General features: G+C 36.7%; 1 protein-coding gene across 1 annotated transcript in view; it reads left to right on the forward strand.

Moving 5' to 3' along the window:
• Positions 1–16,255, forward strand: part of SERINC1 (serine incorporator 1) — a 42,230-nt gene extending 25,975 nt beyond the window's left edge. Inside the window, exons 4-10 of the mRNA XM_013992615.2 lie at positions 6,894–6,973; positions 7,196–7,333; positions 9,279–9,448; positions 9,552–9,642; positions 12,116–12,260; positions 12,372–12,602; positions 14,613–16,255. Of these exons, the coding sequence (XP_013848069.2) occupies positions 6,894–6,973; positions 7,196–7,333; positions 9,279–9,448; positions 9,552–9,642; positions 12,116–12,260; positions 12,372–12,602; positions 14,613–14,748 (991 nt within the window). The 3' untranslated portion in view covers positions 14,749–16,255. The remainder of the gene's footprint in view (positions 1–6,893; positions 6,974–7,195; positions 7,334–9,278; positions 9,449–9,551; positions 9,643–12,115; positions 12,261–12,371; positions 12,603–14,612) is intronic.

Consider the following 16,514-nt stretch of genomic DNA (forward strand, 5'->3'; position numbering starts at 1 on the left):
GGAGAAATGTCTATTTAGATCTTCTACCCATTTTTCGATTGTGTTTTTTGTTGTTGTTGGGTTGTATGGATTGTTTGTGTATTTTGGAGATTAGGCCCTTGTCATTTGCATCCTTGGCAAAGATTTTCACCCATTTGGTGGGTTATCTTTTCCTTTTTTTTTTTTTTTTTAAGGTTTCCTTTGCTATGCAAAAGCTTTAGAGTTTATCTGGGTCCCACTGGGTTATTTTGTTTTTATTATTATTATTTTAGGAGGTGGGTCAGACAAGATGTTGTTGCAGTTTGTGCCAAAGAGTGTTGTGCCTGTGTTTTCCTCTAGGAGTTGTATAGTATCTGGCCTTACGTTTAGGTCTTTAATCCTTTTTGAGTTTGTTTTTGTGTATGCTTTTAGAGATTGTTCAGATTTCATTCTTTTACTTGTAGCTATTCAATTTTCCCAGCACTGCTTTTTGAAGTGACTGTCTTTTCTCCATTGTATTATATTCTTGCCTCCTTTGTCATGAATTAGTTGACCATAGGTTCTTGGGGTTATATCTGGGCTTTTAGTCCTGTTCCATGGATCTATATTTTTGCTTTTGTGCCAGTACCATCCTTTTTTTTTTTTTTTTTTTTTTTTTCTCTTGCTTTTTAGGGCCACACTCATGGCATATGGAAGTTCCCAGGCTAGGGGTCAAATTGGAGCTACAGCTGCCAGCCTATTTATCCCTGGGATAAATCCCATTATGGTTTGTGATCTTTTTAATATATAGTTGGATTTAGTTTGCTAATATTTTGTTGAGGATTTTTGATCTGTGTTCATCAGTGTTATTGCCTGTAATTTTATTTTTTTGTCATATCTTTTTGGTATCAAGATGATGGTGGCCTCATAGAATGGGCTTGGGAGTATATACTTCTTTGCAATTTGGGAGAAGAGTTTCAGAAGAATAGGTGTTAAAGTCCTCTCTGAATGTTTGATAGATTTGCCTATGAAACCATCCGGTACTGGACTTTTGTTTTTCAGAAGTTTTTAAATCACATTTTCAATTTCAGTCCTTGTGATTGCTATATTCATATTTTCTATTTCTTCCTGGTTCATTCTTTATAGGTTGTACTTTTGTAGATTCTGTCCAGTTCTTCTAGGTTGTCCATTTTATTGGCATATAGTTGCTTGTAGTTGCTTTGTATTTCTGTGGTGTCAGTTGTAACTTCTTTTTCATTTCTAATTTTATTGATTTGAACTCTCTCCCTTATTTTCTTGATTTGAGTCTGGCTAAAAGTTTAACAGTTTTGTTACCTTTTCAAAGAACCAACTTTTGGTTTCATTGATCTTCTCTGTTTTCTTTGTCTCTATTTCATTGATTTATGCTCTGATCTTTATGATTTTTTTTCTACTAATTTGGGGCTTTGTCTATTCTTCCTTTTCTGGATGTTTTAGGTGTAAAGTTACATTAAGTTTTTTTGATGTTCGTTTCCTGAGATAAGATTGTATTGCTATAAACTTCCCTCTCAGAACTGCTTTTCTGTGTCCTACAGGTTTTGGATGGTCATATCTTCACTGTCATTTGTCTCTAAATGTCTTTTGATTTCTTCAGTGATCCATTAGTTATTTATTAGCATATTATTTGGCTTCCAGAAGTGTGTGGGTTTTTTGTTTGTTTTTCTTTTTTGGTCTTTATGTCTTTTTAGGGCCGCACTCATGGCACTAGGGGTCCAACCAGAGCTGTAGCCACCAGCCCTCACCAAAGCCACAGCGATGGGGGATCAAAGCAGCATCTGCAACATTTACACCACAGCTCACGGCAGTGCCAGATCCTTAACCCACTGAGCGAACCCAAGGCCTCATGGATGCTAGTTGGGTTCGTTAACTGCCAAGCTACAACAGGAACGCATGTTTTTGTTTTCTTGTAGTCGATTTCTAGTCTCCTCACGTTGTGGTCATTGAAAATACTTGAAATATTTCAATTTTTTAAAATTTACCAGGGATTGATCTGTGGCCCAAGATGTGATCTATTCTGAGGAATTTTCCATGTGCATTTGAGAAGAATGTATATTCTGCTGCTTTGGGGTGGATTGTTCTGTAAATACCAGTTAAGTCTAAATGGCCTAGGGTATTATTTAAGGCCTGTGTTTCCTTGTTGATTTTCTGTCCGGATGACCTGTCCATCAATGTAAGTGGGGTGTTAAAATCCCCCACTGTTATTATATAACTTCTCAGTTTCTCCTTTTGGTATTAATTCTTTTTTAAATGTTTGGTAGAATTCACCAGTGAAACCATTTATTCCTATTTTTGATTACAGATTTAATCTCTCTACTTGTTACTGGTCCTTCAGATTTTCTATTTCTTTCCAATTCAATCTTGATAGGCTGTGTGTTTCTAAGAATTTATCCATTTCTTCTAGGTATACAGTTTGTTGGCATAAATTGTTCAGAGCAGTCTATTATGATACTATGTATTTCTGTAGTATCGGTTGTAATGTCGCTTTCATTCCTGGTTTTGAATCCTCTTTTTTTGTTAGTAAAGCTGAGTGTTTGTCAGCTTTATCTTTTTGAAATACCAGCTCTTAGTTTTATTCCTTTCTGTTGTTCTGGTCTCTGTTTCATTTAATGTTTACTCTGATCTTTGTCATTTCTTTCCATCTTTAGGCTTATTAGCTAGTTCTTTTTTCCATTCCTTGATGTATAAAGTTAGATTGTCTATGTGACATCTTTTTATTTTCTTACTCTCTGCATTTGAAACTTCTTTATATACACTAGAAGCCTCTTTTCAGAACTGCTTTCATGGCATTCCATATGTTTTGTGTTGAATATCCATTTTCACTTGTTTTGAGATAATTCCTGATTCCCTTTTGATCTCTTTGAACCCTTTGTTTCTCAGGAGTCTAGTGTTTAGTTTTCACATACTCTTAAATTTTTACGACTTTCCTCTTGCTGACTTGTAGAGTTACTCTCTTATGGTTGGGAAAGAGACTTGGTATGATTTTGTTCTTAAATTTAGTAAAACTTTTGTCCTATTACATGATCTATCCTGGAGAATATTCTATGTACACTTGCAAAGAATAGGTATTCTGCAGCTGTTGGATGGAATAAATGTCTGTCCTATAAATATCTGTAGGTCCATTTGTACTTAGGTATGGTTTAAGTCCAGTGTTTCCTTGTTGATTTTCTGTCTGGATGATTTATCTACTGCTGAAATTGGGGTTTTGAAGTTCACTGTTATTATTGTTCATTCCTTCCTGCTATTACTACTTGCTTATGTTTTAGGTGCTCCACCAGTGTTGGTCATGTATATACGTCAATCCTTACACACCATGGGGATTAGGGGTACTCACCCTCTGCACAGTGGAAAAACTGTGTAATTCGTAGTTTGCTCTCCGTATACATAGTTACCTCAGATCTTTTGTTCTACCATATCTGTGGTTCTGCATTCACAGATTCAGCTAACCATAGATTGTTTAATACTGGTATAAGTATGCTACCTCTGGTTTCTGTTGATACTCATTTGAATGAAATGTCTTTTACTAGCTTTTCATTTTGAGCCTCTGAAATGAGTGTTGTAGACATATAATTGGTTTTTTTTTGGGTTTTTTTTTTATTATTATTTTCCCACTGTACAGCAAGGGGGTCAGGTCATCCTTAGATGTATACATTGCAGTTACAATTTTTTCCCCCACCCTTTCTTCTGTTGCGACATGAGTATCTAGACATAGTTCTCAATGGGTTTTTTTTTTAATTCATCCAGCCACCATGCCTTTAGATTGCTGAATTCACTACATTTACATTTAGCATAAATATTGATGTATGAGGACTTAATAATGCCATCTGGTTGTTCTGTATTTCCATTGTTTATTTTTTCTTCAGTGCCTATGTAAATTTGTAATTTTCTTTGTAAACTGGCAGTATGCTCAGCTTCTCTATCTTCTGTGAATCTTTGCTTGGTTTTTGCTTTGTGGGTACAATGAGGCCTGTGTAAAACAAGTAAAACAGTCCATTTTAAGCTGCTAGAACTTTAGTTGCATAAAAAGCTCTACTTAGGGAGTTCCCGTCGTGGCGCAGTGGTTAACGAATCCGACTAGGAACCATGAGGTTGCGGGTTCGGTCCCTGCCCTTGCTCAGTGGGTTAACGATCCGGCGTTGCCGTGAGCTGTGGTGTAGGTTGCAGACACAGCTCTGATCCCGCGTTGCTGTGGCTCTGGCGTAGGCCGGTGGCTACAGCTCCGATTCAACCCCTAGCCTGGGAATCTCCATATGCCGCGGGAGCGGCCCAAGAAATAGCAACAACAACAACAACAAGAAAAAAAAAAGACAAAAGACAAAAAAAATAAAAAAATTTAAAATTAAAAAAAAAAAAAGCTCTACTTATTTACTCTTTGAATATCTATCACATTTTACCTCTTTTTATGTTATCTCTATCACAGTTTACCTCTTTTTATATTGTATATCCATTAACCAATTATAGTAGCCACTTTTAATACTTTTTTTAATCTTTATACCCCAGTTAGGAAATTAACACACCATCCTGTTAAAGAATTCGATTTTTCTAAATCTGTGTGTTTACTTTTACCAGTCTGTTGAATGCTTTTGTATATTTTCATATCACTAATTAGTGTCTTTTCATTTCAACCTGAAGAAATCCTTTTACCATTTTTCACAAAGCATGGTAATAAATTCCTTGGATTTTGACTGGGAATATTTTTATTTCTCCTTTGTATCTGAAGGATAACTTTACTGGACAGAGTAATCTTGGATGGCAGTATTTTCCTCTTAACACTTTGAGTATGTTATGCCAAAGTTGTCCTACTCTCTCCTGGCCCGTAAGGGTTTTCTACTGAGAAATCCACTGATAGCCTAATGGAAATTACTTTGTAGATAACTATCTTGTTTTCTCTGGCTGCCTTTGGGATTCTTTTTCTTCAGTTTTTGACAGTTTCATTATATATCTTAAGGGTCTTTTTGCTTTGAGATGATGGTGTGCTCTTATTAGCTTTGTGAACTTGAATGTCCAGGTTTAGAAAATTGTCAGCTATTATTTCTTTAAATAAGCTTCCATCTCCCTTCTGTTACTCTCCTAGAATGCCAGTCATTCTAATATTTGAATTCCATTGATTACTTAGGCTTTCTTCCAACTCTTTTTCATTTTTTTCCTCTGTTCACCCTGATTGAGTTATATCAAAATTCTTACCCACTTTTTCTGTCTTCCTTTCAGTCTATCCTTCTGCATATCTCTATTACATTTTTCATTTCATCAAATTCTTTGGCTCCAGAATGTTTGCTTTTTTTATGATTTCTGTCTCTTTCCTAAATTTCTCATCCAAGTATTATTTTTCCTGGTTTTGTTAAATTATCTCTGTGTTTTCTAGTGGCTTGTTGAGTTTCCTCAAAATAGCTATTTTGAATTCTTCATTTGCTAGATTGTAAGATTCCATGCCTTTGAGCTCATTTATTGCAGGATTATTATCTTTTGGTGATGAAATGTTTTCTGGTTTCTTCAGATTCCTTGTAGTTTTGCATGGCTACTTTTCACCTTTGAAGTAACAGACAGTTGAAATCTTTACTAGTTGACTTCACATGGGGTATACTGTTTATTGATCCTGTTTTATCTGGGGTTCTCTCTGACTCCGTATGCTTGCTTTTGCTTCCTTCTGTGGCAGAATTGTTAAGCTTTTATGTTTTCTCTGGTTCTTTCAACTCATCTGGCTGGCTACTGGAAATCATTTTTGTTCTCCAGGAGGGGACCCCTATAGCTCATGTTTGTCATTTCTCCCTTGCCCATAGATTATGGACTGTGTTTCTCAGAGGACCCCCCATTACTGGATCTGCTTATGCCACTGCACTAAGGAGAGCAGCACACACAAGGAGCTGGCCATAGAGTCAGGGAGTTGTGGGTTTAGTGCTCAGAGTGTTTGAGGTGCATTCATAACCAGGAGAAAGATTCTCAGCTGAGGTTCCCCAGAAGCTCATAGACAGATTGAATGTTTCAGTCTGGAACTCAGTAAGCAGGAACTGTGTTCCTTTAATTCTCTTTGATATTCTTATCTGCCTCTTTCCCCAACTCCCTCCCCTTAGTCATGGAGTCCTTCCTCAGTACCCTGGGTGCTGCTGGAAAGAAACTGGTTTCTCTTGAATTGTCTCACAGAGCTAGGGTAGAGTCACTCACAGCTCTCCTTTTCCTCCACAGGTGGTATCTGCTGTGTTGCCTTTATGGAAAAGCAGCACTGGCAAAATTCCTTTCTTTTGCATTGAATTTTTTCCCCCTCATGTAGCTTACTGGCATCTCCCAGCAGGAGGGGTGAACTTTTATAAATTCTTTCTCATCTTCCAGTGTGTGCCCAAATTGGCACTCTCTAGGTTTTCCCCGACCACAGCCGGGAGAGTTGGGATGGGTTTGCTGGTTCTGTAGCCCCATATTGAGGTCTTGTCTGCCTATTACCAGATAAACAGGTGTGTGAGACTCCTTCTGAGACTCTTGGCATATATTGCTGAATCCTCTACCTACCAGAGAGACACTTTTATGTGTAGATGGATACACAGTTGTTAAAAATACGGGGACAAAAATGATGTCTCATGCCACCTTGAAGCTGATGTACTAAAAGCTGATTGTTTTAAATTAGTACAGAGTCTTGGATAAAGTGTTTATTGTGTGTTTTCAGAAGTTATTCATTTGTACAGTGTACCTTATTTACACTGATAAGTTATCATACTCGTTTATGTAAAATAAACCTGTGAAATGAAACTATATCCTCATTTTATCATAATGAATCAAAACCGTCCTAAAACAGTTTACATGATAGTCTTCAGTTCTCAGAAAGATTAGTCGCATTCAGTTTAGCTGTTCTTTAGGATTAGCTCTTAAAGATGTCATATATGAAATTACTTGTTGAATGAATATTTATTAATGAAAATTTATTTTTGTTTTAGATTCTGGTTCTTTAAATTTGCTGTAGCAATTGCAATTATTATTGGGGCTTTCTTCATTCCAGAAGGAACTTTTACAACTGGTAAGAAATTTTTTTTTTAATTGTGTGATTTTTGATATTTTATTAGGGAATTGAAATAATTGTTGCCTGGAACTGTAACTCTTTGTTTTGCTTTTTCCTTTTTTCCTCCACCCTGGTTAGCAAAATGAAGGCGTCTGTATAAAATTTTATTTTTTTGTGTATTGATTGTGAATAAAAAGTGAACCAGTCAGTCATTTATGGTTTTTTTTTTCCCCCTTTCAGTGTGGTTTTATGTAGGCATGGCAGGTGCCTTTTGCTTCATCCTTATACAGCTAGTCTTACTTATTGATTTTGCCCATTCATGGAATGAATCATGGGTTGAAAAAATGGAAGAAGGGAACTCGAGATGTTGGTATGCAGGTAAGGTTTTTTTTTTGTCTTAACAAAACATCTTCAAGGTAGTTGAACTTTGAAAGTGAGAGCAGATATATAGGCTATGGAGAAATTACAATTTTTATGGTTTAGTTTTTGCGAGGAGGAAAAGTTCATGAGTGGCATCTTAGCACATTTGTGTCAGCAACTTTATTTGTAGAGCTTTTGGCATGTCAATAGGAACATACCCAAGAACCAGGAAATAATCCAGAATACCCTGACTGGCTAAAATAGAAGTTCCAAAGCCTGTTGCTGAATATATATATATATATTTCACAGCCTACTTTCCTGGGAAGCCTATATCAGGTTAAAAGTAAAATATTGAAAGGACAAGGACTTCTAGAAATAACTGAACAAACAGTGGTACAATTTTTAAACATCAACTAGCAGGAAAAATAAAAAAGCAATTTTATAACAAATGAAAAGGATGCTGTTATGCGTTAACAGTAGCACCTGAGGGAATTTTTATATTAATGTATTTAAGGTTTATAATGACGAGCTTGATTCCTATGGTTAAACTCTAAAACAGAGACCAAATTCAGATTCTTACGAGAGGTGACAGAAACAAGGGAGGAGAACCAGGTTTAAGTGCGTTTTCAGTCCTTATACAAATAGAAGGGACTATGATAAATTGGAGAATGTGAAGGCCCCTATCTAAAGTGAGTGCATAGCTACTTCTCACTTCCATCCAGTAACTGCCTTGTGGAAACACCAAGTGTTGCTTAATTTTTGTTTTTTGTTGTTTTCTTTTCCAAAAGCCGTATTTCTGGATTTTTTGGTGAAATGATCTGAGTTACAGTTAAATTATTTTTAAATCAGAGTGAAAGCTAAATCCAGCATGCCTGCTCACTTCATGTTTTCTGTCATACAACTAGTCTGAGATCTTTGATATTAGTGGCTAAAGTAGAGTTTAGTGTTCAAAAAAACAAGCTGTAGTCATTTGGAAAATTTACTTCAAAGAATATCTTTTTTTTGGGGGGGGGGTTGTCTTTTTAGGGCTGCACTTTAAGTATGGGGAGGTTCCCAAGCTAGGGATCAAATCAGAGCTTCAGCTGCCAGCCTATACCACAGCTCATGGCAATGCTGGATCCTTAACTCACTGAGCAAGGCCAGGGATCAAAACCCCGAGTCTTCATTGATACTAATCGGGTTTGTTACTGTTGATCCATGATGTGACCTCCTAGAATATCTAATTTTCTAATGTTAAATCTAATGCAAGAGTTTCTGTTTTGTTCTCTACCGTTTCCCCATGGCCTTTGTTAGGCATTCAGTAAGTATTTGTTGGATAGATCACCTGTCAGTGAGGCACATCTACATAAATATATGTATTTTAAGGACACATTAGCACAAAGCTAAATAAAACGTGTGATGAAATGTGCATGATAGAAGAAACTCAGGTGGTCTCATATAATAATGACTTACTCTTGCATAATTTAAGATTTTAGTTGATGAGGAAAAGTATCACTGTTTTAGCATTACTAGTGAAAATTTTCTTAATGCCCTGTGTACAACTGAATGATTATCCTTCTTTAAAAACCTTAAGTAATATTACTTTCCTAGTATTTTTCTATATTTTGAACATAATGTCTAATGTGTATGAATGTTTTAGAAACTGTATATTTTACTATTAGATAAAAATCATATTAGTATATTGTCCTTGAAAATATAAGTGTCCTTGAAAATACAATTAGTATATTGTTGTCCTTGAAAATATAATAGTGTTGTCCTTGAAAATATAATCTGTGTAAAAGACTTACATTCTTATGTGATAAAGTTCAGAATATCCTTACCTGCTTTTATAAACTGTGTAGTGCTGACACAGTGTTAGTTGCTTAAAATAAATTTTTGAATAAAATTGTTTTTAAAATGAGCCCTGTGCCTTATTTCTAATATTTGTGGTAAAATCTAATTGTTCAGTGTATTTCTTTCACAGCTTTGCTATCAGCTACAGCCCTGAATTATCTGCTGTCTTTAGTTGCTGTCGTCCTATTTTTTGTTTACTATACTCATCCAGCCAGTTGTGCAGAAAATAAAGCCTTCATCAGTGTCAATATGCTCCTCTGCTTTGGTGCTTCTATAATGTCTATACTGCCAAAAATCCAAGTAAGTTCCTTTTATCGTTAGTTTTTATGAGCTGTTTTTTGAGTTTTCCTAAATCTTGAATAACAGAATATTTTTCTGTTTTGCTTAATGTTTTTTTTGGTAGGAATCACAACCAAGATCTGGTTTGCTACAGTCTTCAGTAATTACAGTCTACACAATGTATTTGACATGGTCTGCTATGACCAATGAACCAGGTATGTTTCGTTTGCTTGGATTTATTTCTTTTTAATGAATCCCGCAGCTCTTCTCTTTTTCAAAGATGGTAATTTTGTAAAATTAAGCTCCTAGAGGAGTGAAGAGAATGGAAGTAGCATTTTCATCTTTGATGTACTGTTGTATTTTTTCACTCAGTTTCTTCTTTCACTAGCAAAAACTATCAGAAATTATATGAAAATTGTAAGAAATATATACCAGATTTGTACCGTGCATATGATAGTACATGTAGGAAGAAATAAAAGCTGTTAAAATGTTTGTTGAGTCTGTTATAAACAGGGTAGGTTCTTTTCACTTACTGAAATTTTTTCTTTTTTGCAACTACCTTACAAGTGAATATAACTGGTCTTTGTAATCTGGTTATAGGCCAGTTATATTGCATTCCATGGAAGTAGATTCCTGTACATGTCATTTGGGGGAAAACAAATTAGAAATTAGTTACAGTTGACCATTGAACAACAGAGTTTTGAACTGCAGAGGTCCACTTATCCATGAATTTTTTTTTTTTTCAAAAATATGTATGTACTGCAATACTTTACAACCTGCATCTAGTTGAATCTCTAGATGCAGAACTGCAGATATGGAAGGGCTGGATACAGTGGCCAGCCATCAAGTTATATACATAGATTTTCAATTGCATAGGGGAGGGGTTGGAGGGGGAGCAGGGGAGTGTCCCTGATCTCGTTCAAGAGCCAACTTACTGTTTTTTGAAAAGGAAGCAATGGTCTATTTTCTTTAAAATAAGGAAAAATTATGAAATATGCTTTTTTAAAAATCTCATCATTTCACTGAGTTTACAAATTATATAAGTGGTTTTTTTTTTTTTTTTTTTTTTTTTTGCCATTTTCTGGGCTGCTCTCGTGGCATATGGAAGGTCCCAGGCTAGGGGTCAAATTGGAGCTGTAGCTGCTGGCCTACGCCAGGGCCACAGCAATGCAGGATTCAAGCCCCGTCTGCCACCTACACCACAGCTCAACAGCAACGCCAGATCCTTAACCCACTGAGCAAGGCCAGGGATCCAGCCTGCAACCTCGTGGTTCCTAGTCAGGTTCATTAACCGCTGAGCCACGACAGAAACTCCTATAAGTGCTTTTTTTTTTTTTTTTTTTTTTGTCTTTTTTGCTATTTCTTGGGTCGCTCCTGCGGCATATGGAGGTTCCCAGGCTAGGGGTCCAATCGGAGCTGTAGCCACCAGCCTATGCCAGAGCCACAGCAACGGGGGATCCGAGCCGCATCTGCAACCTACACCACAGCTCACGGCAACGCCAGATCGTTAACCCACTGAGCAAGGGCAGGGACCGAACCCGCAACCCCATGGTTCCTAGTCAGATTTGTTAACCACTGCGCCACGACGGGAACTCCTATAAGTGCTTTTTATCATTAACTGGTATCACTAGTTGGAGGAAAGTTTTGCTTGTATATAGTAATTTTAGTGATTTGCTTTAGGGATTATCCTTATACAAAGAGTTTTAAGGTAAATATCATTTTTCATCGATAAGGTGGCAACTGACATTTCTGGCTTTGTGGGAAGAAAAAACGTATTTAGGATACTTAAGTGAATACCAATCCCATTATAATTCTTTCTCACAAGAGTCAAGAAGCTGAGTAAGCATTAGATTACATTATGACTTATTTGGTCATTTCCACAAACCATGTGCTAAAATTCTATTAACTAGTCTTATGTGTAAGCTATCCTGCTATATATAACAATGTATGTTGACAAGTTGATAACTTCATGAAATCACTGTTATTTCACAATATATGCTAGAAAAGCCAGTGCATTTTGGTTTAGAGTATCTGATTTTTATTCTTAACTCTGTGTTTTATTGTACTTTAGAAGAGAGGTCATTTAAATTTTACCAATTTCCTGAAGTTCCCATTGTGTCTCAGAGGGTAAAGAACCCAACATAGTGTCTGTGAGGGTGCAGGTTTGATCCTTGGCCTTGCTCAGTGAGTTGACTTGGCATTGCTGAAAGGTGTGGAGTAGGTCTCGGGTATGGCTCTGATCTAGCATTGCTGTTGCCGTAGCATAGGCCAGCAGCTGCAGCTCAGGTTTGACCCTTAGCCTGGGAACTTCTGTATGCTGAAGGCTTGACCTACACCACAGCTCACAGCAATGCCGGATCTTTAACCTCGTGAGCAAGGCCAGGGATCAAACCTGCTTCTTCATGGATACTAGTTAGATTTGTTTACACTGTACCACAACAGGAACTCCCTGATCAGTGTCTTAAATGTCTCTCAGCTCCTGCATGAGGTTGAAAATGAAATTGTTTTCCAGGCATATTTATAAAATTAGTACTATAAACTTTCGTTATTCATAATCTTATTTTTGTTTATGCCTTTTTCCAGCAAAACTTTTTCAATTTACAAGAGTATAAAGGTAAAAAGAACTACAGTTGTGCTCCGAAAAATTCTTATACTAATATTTTAATTTAACCATAATTTGTATTATAGAAACAGACTGCAACCCAAGTCTACTGAGCATAATTGGATATAATACAACAAGCACTATCCCAAAGAAGGGAGAGTCTGTACAGTGGTGGCATGCTCAAGGAATTATTGGATTAATCCTCTTTTTATTATGTGTGTTTTATTCAAGGTAAGAAAATTATGGATTTAATTTTTTAAAGAAGTCTAGCTATTCATTTATGAATTGTTTATTTAAATACCCCTTTTTTTTTTCTTTCTCTCTTACTAAACTCTCATGCAGTATCCGTACTTCAAACAATAGTCAAGTTAATAAACTGACTCTAACAAGTGACGAATCAACATTAATAGAAGATGGTGGAGCCAGAAGTGATGGATCACTCGAGGATGGAGATGATGTTCACCGAGCCATCGATAATGAAAGGGATGGTGTCACTTACAGTTACTCCTTTTTTCACTTTATGCTTTTCCTGGCTTCACTTTATATCATGATGACCCTTACCAACTGGTACAGGTATTTATATTTTATGAAAACTTTGCATATGGAAAGTCTGGTGGTTTTTTTGTGATTTCATTCTAAAACATGTGGTGTAGAGTACTTTTTATCCTCCAGTCTATTTCAGAATTTACAAGTAAATGAATAGTGAGATCAGTGTGAGAAATGCAGGCTGTATTTCCTCAATTTAGAAGTGACAATCAGGAGTTACCATTGTGGTGCAGTGGGTTAAGAATCTGACTGCAACAGCTGCACAACTGTGGCTTGGAGTCAGTCCCTGGCCTGGGTATTTCCATATGCTGCTGGTGTGTCCATAAACTTGAAAATATTTCATTGATTTTTTTTTTGAACTCTTGAAGAAAGTGAAAGTTTCATGAAACTTGCTTAGATTTCCTAACACAGTATTTTTCTTCTTTTATCACTTCAAAGTTAACAAATTTTTCAGAGTTCCCATAGTGGCACAGCGGAAACAAATCTGACTAGGAACCATGAGGTTGCAGGTTCAATCCCTGGCCTCGCTCAGTGGGTTAAGGATTCGGCATTGCCGTGAGCTGTGGTGTGGGTCGCAGTCAAAGCTCGGATCTGGGTGTGGCCCTAAAAGGACAAAAGACAAAAAAAATAATTTTGTTAAGAGGAAGGTAGCAGTTTGTATTTTTAAAAATTCTAATTTTGTCAAAGGGTTACTAAAAAATTCGATTTGAACTTTGTTTAGGACGTTCTATTTTTAATAATTTTTAATGCATAATATTCTTACAAATTTGTAAGACTGAATACCAGCGAAAGAGGTAGAAAAAAGATCATTTTTTTTTTTTTTTTTTTGTCTTTTTGCCTTTTCTAGGGCCACTCCTATGGCATATCAAGGTTCCCAGACCAGGGGTCTAATCGGAGCTGTAGCCACCAGCCTACACCAGAGCCACAGCAACGTGGGATCCGAGCCACGTCTGCAACCTACACCACAGCTCACGAAAATGCTGGATCTCTAACCCACTGAGCAAGGCCAGGGACCAAACCTGCAACCACATGGTTCCTAGTTGGATTCATTAACCACTGCACCACGATGGGAACTCCCGAAGTTTTTTTTTTTTTTTTTTGGCTTTTCATTCTTTGCCTTATTTGAGAGCAATCTCTGCCAGCGTTTATTTTGAAAATATCTATACTGCAGCATATTAAGGTATAAGAACCCAGACAGTTCTCAGTAATTCACAGCTTTGGCTGTCAGGTAATAATAAATGTTAAGCCTTTAGATCAACAATATTTTTGGTATGTTTCATGAAGATAAAAATCAACTAAATTTGGAATGTATTTCCTTCCCCATTTCTTTTTTTTTTTTTTTTTTTTGTCTTTTTGTTGTTGTTGTTATTTCTTGGGCCGCTCCCTCGGCATATGGAGGTTCCCAGGCTAGGGGTTGAATCGGAGCTGTAGCCACCGGCCTACGCCAGAGCCACAGCAACTCGGGATCCGAGCCGCGTCTGCAACCTACACCACAGCTCACGGCAACGCCGGATCGTTAACCCACTGAGCAAGGGCAGGGACCGAACCCGCAACCTCATGGTTCCTAGTCGGATTCGTTAACCACTGCGCCACGACGGGAACTCCCCTTCCCCATTTCTTAAATCTGAGAAAGTGGAAGGTGTTTCCTATATATGCTTTGAACAGATCATATAGTCTTTATACGGGTTAGGATTGATAGATCTTTGTTGTAATAACATCTTTTATTTATTCAGAAGTCACAATCCATTTTATGCTACCTCATTAGCCAGAAGACATAAAGATTCTGAGTATTATATAAAGGAGCTACTTCAGAGGCCTATGCCATTCACCCCTTTAAAGAAAATTGATTTTTTTTTTTTTTTAACCCTTGCATTAGCTGTCAAAATAGTATGGAAAGCAAGGCAGCAGATAATTAGTCTGGCAACTCTGTATCCGTTATCACAAAATGTACAAAGAATATATCTGAAGAAATAAAGCCTAATGGCTTGATGATTAGGCTAATGGCTCTCCCCTTTTTGTTTTCCTTAAATTTTTTAGGTATGAGCCTTCTCGTGAGATGAAAAGTCAGTGGACAGCTGTCTGGGTGAAAATATCTTCTAGTTGGATTGGCATTGTGCTGTATGTTTGGACACTGGTGGCACCACTTGTTCTTACAAATCGTGATTTTGACTGAAGGAGACTTCTGGCATGAAAGTCTCACTTTGATCATCACTTATTTGGAATTAACAGTATTCCCAATTTTTGTAAAGTTGTGTATGTGTGTGCTTCCCATGTAACTTCTCCAGTGGTCTGGCATGAATTAGATTTTACCGCTTGCCATTTTTATTCATTAGTCTCGCCAAGTGCATTGATATGTGTGTTAGAATGAGTCACTGACAGTTTAATTCTTTAAGTTTTATTAGGACTTAAGCTGTTTTAGAAAAATATAAAAAGAAGTGTATGGCTGCCTTTTGAAATATTTGATGCCTTGTGCTATAGGAGACTGCAAAGAACATGGCTATTTTAAAATTGTATAAAGATGTATACACATGTCACTTAAAGGCCAGTTTCCTAAAAAATCTTTTCAGGTTTTTCCCTGATATGAAGGTAAGGAAATAGGTATAGAGTGTCTGATTGACAACAGTGCAAGTTAATAATGGGGATTGAGACAGAGGGCTTTCAAAGAAAGTCAGATTGCTGGTGGGGGGGTGGGTACTAAATTGAATACCCAAGTAGGTTGTAAGTTCTGGGGTAGGGATAGCCTTCCATACCAACACAGTGAACTTTGTTTGGGTCATTGTAAACACAGGCAGATGTGTTCAGTGAGTTCAGTGGAGATGTTAGGAACTATAAAGGATTTGGACAAAGGTTTTGAAAAGGGTAATCATGGGTTAGAAAGAGGTGATTGAACATCATTTCAAAAGTTTTGAAAATCAGGGGTGGTAAACTTTTGACAGGACAGGAAGAAACTGCTTCAGTAGACAGAATCTAGTCCAGTCTTCTAATTTTAAAAATGAAGAAACTAAAGTACAGATTCAGATAGCTAAGAGAGCTAATCAGCAGCAAAGCTGGGAAATCCCAAGTCCATCAAAAGTAACTGGCATTCTTTTTGGCATTCAAACATAATTTCTATTCAGGAGTTCCCTTGTGACACAGTGGTTAAGGATCTGGTATCATCAGTGCTATGACTCAGGTCATTGGCGTGTTGTTGGTTCAATTCCTGGCCCAGAAACTTCCACATGCCGCAGGTGCGGCCAAAAAGGAAATTCACATGCATAACAGATTTTACACCTTGTAAGTGGTGGATAATTTGTGACAGATTGCTGGTGTCCAGCATGCCTTCTATACATAAACTGAGGCCAGGAGAATGATGGCTGCTGTAGAATAAACTCCTGCTTATAGTACACTATACAGTTCAAAAGATGTTTGTATTTGCTACCATCTAATTGAAATATATAGGTTATTATATACTCTTTCAATCTGGAAATCAAGCAGTATGACTGTTAACTTAGAAAACTCTTAGTTACTTGTGTCATTAGTGTCTTAATGAATCTTAAAATCTACATTTGCTTCTTTTAAGATATTCATGTAAATGAAATATAACAAATTGAATTCCCCAACTTTATTCTGTATGTTGATAATTGGTTCCATAATTTTGAATGGCTGTGTTCTATCTTTAAATAAAGAATTCAGAGAAAGTGTGGTATGTTTACTAATTCTTTAGCAGTTCAAATTTAAGTGGTGTAATACCCAGACCTGCTTTCTACATGTGTGTCAAAGAACCTGACACTAGAGGGTAACAGACCATTTTCTGTCCTGAAAAACTGAATTTTTTTAAAGGTGATACTTATGATTTTAGTTTTCTGTAAGTAACAACACTGAAGTTGGAGCTCAAAGATGATTGGATTCTCCTAAAGAATCTTCAGGAATTGGACAAATTTGAAGACTATTTATATAATT

This window comes from Sus scrofa, chromosome 1 (assembly GCF_000003025.6).
Source record: "Sus scrofa isolate TJ Tabasco breed Duroc chromosome 1, Sscrofa11.1, whole genome shotgun sequence".
NCBI classification, from domain to species: Eukaryota; Metazoa; Chordata; class Mammalia; order Artiodactyla; family Suidae; genus Sus; species Sus scrofa.